Raw genomic sequence first — 9,486 nt, 5'->3', positions numbered from 1 at the left:
CGCAATTAGCCAAGTGTCGCTCTAATAAGGATTTGTAGGATAGGTTGGGTCAAGCTAAATCGGCTTGTTTACCGTTAAACAGCTGGACAGACCGTCCGGATTCGTGTTTCGACTGGTGAATGTCGCAGAGTTCGCATTATGATGAACAGCGATTCGTTTCTGGTGCTCGAAATTAGTTTATCCTGGAGAAACCGTCGGAAAAGTTAGCTAATTTCCAGTGGTCTCCTAAACTGAGAACTTTAATTCTTTCTCAATTCATTTTGGAAATAATTATTTGTTCATTGTTTGCATTGTTCATCACTTCTTCTAATCTTGTTTTTTAGAAATATGTCATATACTCGAAACCTTGGAAAAATTTAAAAATATTTTTTTAGTTTTATAATTTAAAACTATAGATAAGAGATAATTTAATATTGGAAAAAATCACTTACCAGAATGTTTTTTGAAAATAAATATTAATTTATTTTTATTTAATAATAATATCCATTTAATTTTGTATTTCGACTTCAAATTCACTTTAATTTACAATCCATTATTATATATAATATTTAAAAGATAAATAAAAAGTTAATTTTAGTTGTTTTTACTTTTTTCTTCTATTTTTTAAATTAAAGAATATTAAAGATAATTTAATTGAAAAAGAAATATTAGAAGAATAGAAACGTTAATTGCTACACACTACACAATAAGAATTATAATTTAAAAACTTGCGAAATTTCGATGTTTGGTCTTATTTTCTGGTTAATTCAACAGCAACCGGGTTAACCATAACTCGTTCCAGGATCCAGGATTAAAATACGTAGGAAGTTTCGTAAAACTCGACCGATTATGAAAAGAAATTTCCATTATAAATTCTGTTTATCTTAACTTCCGAGTTATTCCACTTATGTTTGTTCTCTCGTTATATTGGAATATTGGTTAGATTATTTCTTTCCCAGTTTTTCCTCGAATCTTTTATTTTCTTTATCTTGTAACTATTTCGTATCTGAAATATATCAATGATAAGTACTTACTAAAGCAATATCTTTGACTTTTGTAATTTGTAAAAGCTTGAGAGAGATTATATTTTATGAATTTCTCTTAGATTGATTTTCAACGATGTACCATCTTCGTAAGGAGGTAAGTACCGAATGTTTTTGCATATGTATGGAACTAGTATGGTACAGTCGGTAACAAAGCTGTCATCAACCGACCGAGTTGAAATCTTGTCGTTTCGAACGTTTCAAGTTAACTCGCGTCACAAGCAGACTTCGTACTTTCATCTTCCTTGAGTTTAACGTCTTGTGTAGTTTCACGAGTTGACTCTTGTTGCTTGCCTATGTATCTGGTTTAGTTGAGACCTGGATTGAGTTGAAAAGAGATACAATCTACTCTTACTGGATCGTCTTATCGGCAAAATAATTGAAATACCAGGTTGAATCGTGAATTTCCAGTTAGAGGACGATTAACAGAAACATTTACACTTGTTAGATACAATAATCTCGTCTTTGTATTGGATCTAATGAGTTCAGAACGAATGTTTTTGTCTCGAAAAAGAGATTTCACGGAAGGCAAATCTCATCAAAGACAATTACAAAGTAGAAGTATAGAAGCAATAGAGGATGAAGTCGAAGGTACCAATAACATTTGCTGGAAAGTTTTTGGTTGAAATTGAATGCCTGCAATATACATAAAATTATATGCATATCTACTAGAGTAATCTTCTTACTTATCTTATATAAAGTATCATATAAAGTATTATGTAATATAAAAGTTAGAGATAAAAAAATAAAGAAAAATTATTTTTCACATCACATTAATAATCTTCAAATTTAAAATCCTTTAATACAAGATATTTTTTTTTAAATTTTATTTTTAAGGTCAACTTGATATTGAATAGAGACACAATTCTGTATGTTATGTACATACATGTATGTATATGCGGGCATATATGCGTGGTACTATTTCTTCGAATTTTGGGATTCGTCCAAATTGGATCTCGCGTATTTAGTGGAACGAGCATGGCTCCGGAAGGAATTCGTAGGTACGCGCTTACACGTACATTGATACCAAAGTGTATGTATATTGTGAACCGAGTCTGTCTACAATAACCGCGAAAACGAATGGCGATCCAGCTGTTTTCTTCTCGCCAACGCGTCGCGACCGTTCCTTCTCTCGTCCACTACGTGGTTTCAACCCTCCTTTCCACGATGATCTCTGTCCAACCACAATGTAATTCCGAGTTATTCGATGTATTCCATCGAATTACGCATTTGCTACACTTTCTTGTAATAATCCGGTCGAATCACTTTTGTTGTTGGAACATCGGCCAAGTAATTCCTGAACGAACCACTATCAGGGAGGAGAAAAGAACGAGCGAGCGATATGTTGATAGGGATCTACGGAATGAAGAACTTGTTATCGAAAATTATTATATTTCTAGCGATGAAGTTTAATATAAAATATGTTTCGATTTTCTTATCTTATCGAGTTTTGCTTTATTTTTCAAATATAGACGTGTAAATGTAACTGTACTTATTGTCTTTTATTTATTTTTTTCTTTTACGTTTTGAAATTTTCATTTATAAATATGTGAATCTTTCGTGAAATTTACGAAATGGTTTCGTGGTAAATTTTTGCTTAATTCTTTTTGATTAATTCGCTCTTCTGATAATCAAATGATAAATTGAATTATATATAGTTCAACTTTTATTGAATATTTTAGTTTACTTTCTTCTTTTTTAAATATATTTTTATCTATAATTAAATTAAATAGAAAATCTAAAAGAAACTTGTACAAACAATTATCGTAACGAAAAAACAATCGCAAAGAGAAAATTTACTTATAATGAGCATAGTAATCATATGGATGATGAAGAGACGATTATTTTAGCCTTAAATTGATTCGTATAATATTGGAAACCGATGAGTAAAAAAATATATTTGCACTCATCCTTTATATAACTGACCTAATTCTATATCCAATTCACAATACGAGTCAATACGAGATAAAGAAGAAAGGAATGAAATAAAGTTATATGCAGTCGCTGATACTTGATTATTTATATTCTTTATTCTTGACTGGCACATATTTATTCCAACTTTGGATTATCTTCTCTTTTCGAAATGAATCTTTTATTGCGTTTTTTTGATGGTTTATTCTTTGTACTATCTTGTCTCATACGTTATCTAACCACGTAATATTCTCTCCGCCATTCTAATCATGTATTATTTCTCTGACATTCTTTTGCATGATTATTCTTTTCATTTCTTTGAGTTTTTCAGTTAGAAGTCATTTCATTCTTTTGCGATTGAAAGAATTTGTAATATTTTCCTATTTTATTAGACAACCAAGAAAGTTCTCGTCGCTTCTTTTATGATAAAAAAAATCTAAGTAAAATAAAAAATCATTTATAAGACACTGCTTTCTATAAAGAATTGCAAATGATCGATGAAACTTAAATTTTCAAAAAAGTTATCACAAGATTCATAAATGAAAATTTTTTATTTTATTATCTTGAAATCTTTCTTAGATTATTAGAAGATTATTACATATATAAATCTTATCAAATCTAGCCAATTATCTTTAAAATTAAAAATAGAGCGTTCGAGAAAAAATTTTCATTTCTAGAAATCTATAAAATTTATAATCCATAATGAATAAGAATTTATTTTTTACATTTCCCTTTTTTTTCCATAATAAAAAAATCATGTTTAACGAAATTAGATAATTTGTATCTTATCCTATCTATCGGAATATCTTCCCATCTCTTTTCTTTTCCTCGTTTAAAGTTATAACCGAGATAACCATAGTCTGCTTTCACGATACACATTGCCTTCAAAGATTTAGACTCAGCGTTTTTCGAGGAAGCCGCATCATAAAACTCGGGGGTTACTTCGCCCTGGGGATCCTCATTTAACTTCTCATAGAGCAATCGGGCAATTTGAACGTAATAAAAAAACTTTCCGTCCAACTTGTGAAAGTGAAACGGGTGCTAACTGGAACGCCAGAGTTTGGACGGAGAAAAAGGTAGAAAAGGTGATGAAGAAGAAAGGAAGGAATTGGATTGTGATCGCAAAGGAGAAGTATCGAGCTATACGCAGACGTGGACGTCAATGGCGAAGCTCGAGATTGTGCGGCATGAGGGATTAATGGCATAGAGGCGAAAATAAACCGCGATTTGAAGTCGTATTGTCGTTTTCAAGGTTGAAGAACACGATAAATTCTAGCAGGCTCGTTGCTGCTTCCTTTTTTTTTTTTTTTGCTTAGCCAAGAGCTTCGTCGAAGAAAAATGGCTTCCTGCTTGCAACATGACTTAAAAAAGAGACTTAATCTCGTAATATCTGTGGCGAACTTGGTTGAAAATTAATCTTGTAAGTAATTAGCGACCCTTGAATGAAATGAACGATGAAAAAAGGGATTTTGAACAGATTATCAAATGTGATTATTCGTTTGAAAAGTTGAAAAATTTTATAATTCGATGTAAGATGGAATATTCATATTGCTTTGATTTGATCATATATGCTGTGTGTTTTTTGGACAATAATTTTAACTTTATTTTGTAGAATCGTATTGGTGAAATTTTTTGATAACGAAGAAATAAAATATTTGTGGAAAATTGCAGAAAGATATTCGAATCTTTTTAATATCGATCAGGACACATGTTCGATCATAGACTGTCTATATTCCCTTAAACGTTGCCTTTTTCGTTCCTTTTTTCAAAGTTTCTCGTTCGATAAAAATATTTTGTCTCGAGACTCGAATTAATTGTCGATTATTCTCGTTATTTAAGTGGAAATTAAGTGTTTCTTTTTTACATCATTGTTCGTAAAGTAGTATTTGGATTTCGATCTTCCTTTATCGATCGAGTTCGATTCAGTTAAATCGTCGCGTAGAAACTCGTTTGCATAAAATCGGATCGAATCGAGATGATAACATGATTGAACGATTCGAGTGTAAACGAATGAAATTGAAACGGGACAACAAACTTGAAGCAGCCGTTCAGCAATACTGTAATCCGCCGCGAATAGAAGCAATTTAGCATAAACAATCTCATGAAAACCAATCTACGTGCTATGACATCCGTTTTAAAAAGATTTTAATTAAAAAATCATTTTATACCTACTCGTGTTGTTAATCAGATTTAAAAAAAATTCGAACATTTAATTTTTAAAAGTGATTAAATTTAAAATTTAGATAAAAAAAAACAACTCAACTTCGAAAGTTCAAATTTGAAATTCAAATAAAAAGCCCGGTTAAAATTTTACGGTTTTTCCGTTCGCGTATAAAATTTCATTCGTTGCAACTAATCGATCGATTTTATACTATCCATGTATTTTTCGTCGGAAGCGTACAGATTCATGATTGTAAAAAAAATTATGTTGAATCAGGTTGGAAGGAAAATTATTCTTTCGTCGAATATTCGTACACAGAAGCGGTTCGTAACTATACGCGGTTGGAAATCGGAATGAATAAAATCAAACGAAAAGCTATTCGAGTATTTTCTATGCTTCGAACATGGTTACGAATATATACGTTCTCTCTTTCGTTCTTGTTGAAAATTTTAACATCGATAACTTGTTTAATTAGCAAACGGAAAAGAGAGACGAGAAATAAATATAAAAAAGTTAATTAATGAATTCTAACCAACTAACGAATGTTTGAAAAAAATTGTGCATTAAATTAATTAATGATGGCGTCAGCTTTTAAATATCGTTTTTCTCATATGCATTATCTCTCAAGAAAATAATGTCTGTTTTGCATTTTAAGACGATTCGAGAAATGTTCGAAATCGATGTATCGATTCGACTTATTCGATTTCACAAATGAGGTTTTTATGAGGTTTCGATTCATAAAAATATTTGCTTCTACAAAAACATTCTTCTCGTACGATTCCTTTTTATTTCGCTTCATTTCATCTCGATTCGATTCGATTATAAAACTGATGTTTTGTTATTTGAAAAGAAAAAAATTATTGATTTTAAATAACACATGCAACAATGTTAAGCTTTGAAAGCTTTGTATTTTTATAATAATTTTGTTTCAGAAATATGTTCAAAGAATTTTAATTAAAAATTCTTACATAATTATTAAACAATAATGCAAGAACAGCATTTTCTCTTTTATTGTTAAAGTTATGAAAAAAATAAATAAAAGTGCATCTTGAAATATGCGATATATGTTTCGACAAGATTTCACAATTGGTTATTTTTAATAATATATTTTTAATAATATGTATATAGAATTTTGCAATTGTAAAACGTTAGCTTTAACATGTATAAAATAACGTATAAAATTTATAAGTATAATTTGCGTAGAAGCGATTGTTAATAGTTGTTAAATTTATCGATAAAAACGCTGTCATTCATAAAATTTTTGAACACATCCATTACGATGAAAGCAACAACAATTTTGTTGTAACCAGTCACATTGTAAATCGTCGAAATCGTATGAGTTTCGTTTGAAACATTTATTTCTGTGAAACGCTGACAAGTGGCAATCATGTAGCACTTTTCACTTTTTTTTTTAGTCTATAGAAATATTTCCATAAGTTACTGAAAGGTTTCTAGTTCTCTTTTTTTTTCGCCATTTGCATGCGTAATTTTCTCAAAAAGAGGTGTCGCAGTGATAAAATGTCTCGTGAAAAATACTTGACTGCGCGTGCATTGCGAATTTTTCACATTGATATATATGCGATATATCAAATAAAAAGAGAAAAGCGCGTCATGTTGATTCGTAAAACTGCGTTTTCGAGTCAACCGTTTTGTCGATGTGAACGCAAATGGTACAAAGTCAATACATATATTGCGAAACGTCTGATAGAGTAATTCTGTTATCTTATATTTGAATTCTTATTCTCGAGATGGAAAACTTTGTAAAAAAAGAATAAACAGCTGTCTGAATTGCTCTAGAATATTAATTACGCAACAGAATTTATTCTCTTAGACAGTTGCAACGTGATAAGATTGTAAAATTAAAACTGAGAAGTTCGAATAAGATGTCCATTTGCATAAAATTAAAATGTAATTTTAATTTTTTTATAAAGATCATATTCACAATGAGATTTATTGTTTTTATTTCACGTTGCTCTTCAAAGAGAAAATTACAACATCGTTACACTTTTTTTCTAATAGGAAGGATTCACATATTTCTTTAATCTACGTTCAAAATTAAAATTCTACTTACGATGTAGCTCACTTACTAGAACTGCAATTCTCGTGCGATTTAACGTTTCATTATACATTTTAATTGCGCGTTTTGTCAGTATTTATTTCACCACATTGTCACCATATTGTTTTGTGTGTAGTCGATATCTACTTCATGAAAACAGGCTTCTTCTATTGGCAGAAATGTAACAACAATGCATGTAACCGCATGGACAAACGTACTCGTTGCGAAATGGAACAATGATCCGTGAAACGTTCAACCGGAATTGATTGCAATGTCCATTCTATGGACTACGATTTCGTATAACCGATGAAAATTCACAGGGAGAAAATCGACAAGATTTTACTAGTGCAGTGACATGTTGCACATGGTGAAACTTCTCCTTTCTACGGGATCCAAGCGCGACGATTTGGCCGAAGTAAGCCGAATACAGCCGAATATTACCGAACGACAACTCGCATGAGAAAGACTGAGAAAGAAGGAGTCGCGCGATACTTACGGACGTATGATCGTATGCGCGTATTCGATCGCTAGTTTTTTGTATCGAAAAATTAATCGCGATCGATTTTTAACAAGTTGATTCGTTTCTATCGAGAAATACGAAATTTGTGTCAAGCTGGATTAATCAAGAACATATTGAACATCGTGGATGCCGTTTCCAGTCCGGTATTTCCGACACGTGAGCGTTCACTTTTCTTACTTTCTACGAAAATGCGGCTTTGTATTCTTGCTGTCAATTCACCTTCTCTCGCAGATCGTATTGAGGTTGGGTTTCGTATTGGATCGATTTAATAGGACGAGGTTATCTACATGTTCGTATGTCCTGTTCAAGACTTGTTCCTTTCTGTCATATCAGGTATTTACGAAATGAGATAATTTGCTGGTTTGGTTAATGATTCTTTCGACATTTTTATGGCGGTTATTCGAGACAAGTCAGCATAATTCGAAACAGACATTTGTTGAGGTATTTTCTGATTTAAGTTAGTTAGTAAGTTAATAAATATGAAATGATTGATTTGATTCATTTTTCCAAGAAAAAATATTGCTTAATTAAAATGTAATTTTTTCATATCATAATTTTATACGGAATTTGAAAATTATTTTTGTACGTTGGAAAATTTCGAACTATTAACACGCATGCGTGGTCTTTTGATTGACTGATTGAACTGGACAGTAGAGAATAATGAAAAAAAATATCGAATATTAGATAAGCAAACCAGACATTTCTTAGAATAACGAATATATTAATTTCTATTTCGCTAATTCTTGTTGGAAAATTTTTAAAACTTGTTGCCATTATTGAATCATTTTCTCAAATAATTATTGAGAATAATTTAACGTTGTATACAATGTTACTAAAAATTGTGTTCTGTTTGAAGTGAAAAGTTGTCGAATGAATCGTTTGAGACGATAGACATAAGCTGCAAAGCTGTAGAATAAAAGATTATTTTGATTTCGTTTCAGTTTTGTATGAATTTGATTGCATTTCACTGAGAACGATTCAAATTGCTCATACGTTTTTTTTTCAGACTATCATTATTGAGTGACTCGTCGGATTGCATTCTTTTCTCGATCTCTATCGAGGCAAACGCTTCTGCAATTTTTCATTTCGTTTCTCTCTGTTATTTGACATTCTGCGATTTCTTACGGTAAAAAATATCATTTTTAAAATTCTTAAGTTTACGTTGACTTACTAGAATTTAATTTCTACTTTTCTCTTTTGAAGAATTTCTTAATTTTATTCTGTAACAGTTGCCACAAGCTTAAATTACTCTCTAACTGCTGTGTGCTTTATGTGACGTCAAAAGCCGCAGGACAAAGCTATGTATATCCCAGGAAACAGCGGCTTCAATCTCTTGGATTAATTAGAAAGCTTAATTTTTCATTTTTGAAATCTCGTCCAATTTATACGAATTATTTGTAAAATGAACAGCGAAGATATAAAATTTTCAGTCTTTCTATAATTAAAGAGTAAGTTTTTCCTTTTCCTGAAATTTTATATTAGAATAATTCTTAAGTACTCTTGTAGTCCTCAAAACATGATTTCCAATGATTTCTTTGAATCTCTTTTCAATTGTTTCTTTTTTTATTTTGATAAATCAATAGGGGAAATGCGTTTTAAAGTGTTAAACGAATGTCTACGTTTGATTAATAAATGATGGCTCTACCACTCAATGCTTTTCATACCCTTGACACCGAATTCAATAAAACGATTACATGGAAACAAACCGTAAACGTGAATGGAGGGAAAATACGTGAAACATTCGCATTCCAGTGAGACTGCATGTAAATTCAATTGATAATCACGCTATGGGAAATTGTGTCTTCGTGAAACAAGA

The 9,486-nt window shown here is 31.0% G+C and overlaps 1 protein-coding gene and 3 long non-coding RNA genes across 4 annotated transcripts in view; 1 reads left to right on the top strand and 3 right to left on the bottom strand.

The window, feature by feature from the left end:
* LOC102673613 overlaps positions 1-467 on the bottom strand; it is a 4,214-nt gene extending 3,747 nt beyond the window's left edge. The window contains exons 1-2 of the long non-coding RNA XR_422353.2: positions 432-467; positions 73-345 (exon numbers count right to left, since the gene is read on the bottom strand). This is a non-coding gene — a long non-coding RNA (uncharacterized LOC102673613). The remainder of the gene's footprint in view (positions 1-72; positions 346-431) is intronic.
* A 212-nt stretch (positions 468-679) lies between these two features.
* Positions 680-2,643, bottom strand: LOC102673736. The gene is made up of 2 exons (XR_004151061.1): positions 1,105-2,643; positions 680-985 (listed from the first exon to the last, which is right to left on the bottom strand). It is a non-coding gene; the product is annotated as an uncharacterized LOC102673736 (long non-coding RNA).
* A 1,580-nt stretch (positions 2,644-4,223) lies between these two features.
* Positions 4,224-7,513, bottom strand: LOC102673867. Its single transcript, XR_422356.2, has 2 exons — positions 7,166-7,513; positions 4,224-4,370 (listed from the first exon to the last, which is right to left on the bottom strand). It is a non-coding gene; the product is annotated as an uncharacterized LOC102673867 (long non-coding RNA).
* A 105-nt stretch (positions 7,514-7,618) lies between these two features.
* The window catches only part of LOC102674178 (venom dipeptidyl peptidase 4-like), a 248,884-nt gene continuing 247,016 nt past the window's right edge, over positions 7,619-9,486 (top strand). The window contains exons 1-2 of the mRNA XM_006619725.2: positions 7,619-7,826; positions 7,902-8,003. Of these exons, the coding sequence (XP_006619788.2) occupies positions 7,797-7,826; positions 7,902-8,003 (132 nt within the window). The 5' untranslated portion in view covers positions 7,619-7,796. The remainder of the gene's footprint in view (positions 7,827-7,901; positions 8,004-9,486) is intronic.

This window comes from Apis dorsata, unplaced genomic scaffold (assembly GCF_000469605.1).
Source record: "Apis dorsata unplaced genomic scaffold, Apis dorsata 1.3 scaffold_434, whole genome shotgun sequence".
NCBI classification, from domain to species: Eukaryota; Metazoa; Arthropoda; class Insecta; order Hymenoptera; family Apidae; genus Apis; species Apis dorsata.
The sequence above is the reverse complement of the archived record's forward strand: the minus strand, read 5'-3'. Positions and strand labels throughout refer to the sequence as shown.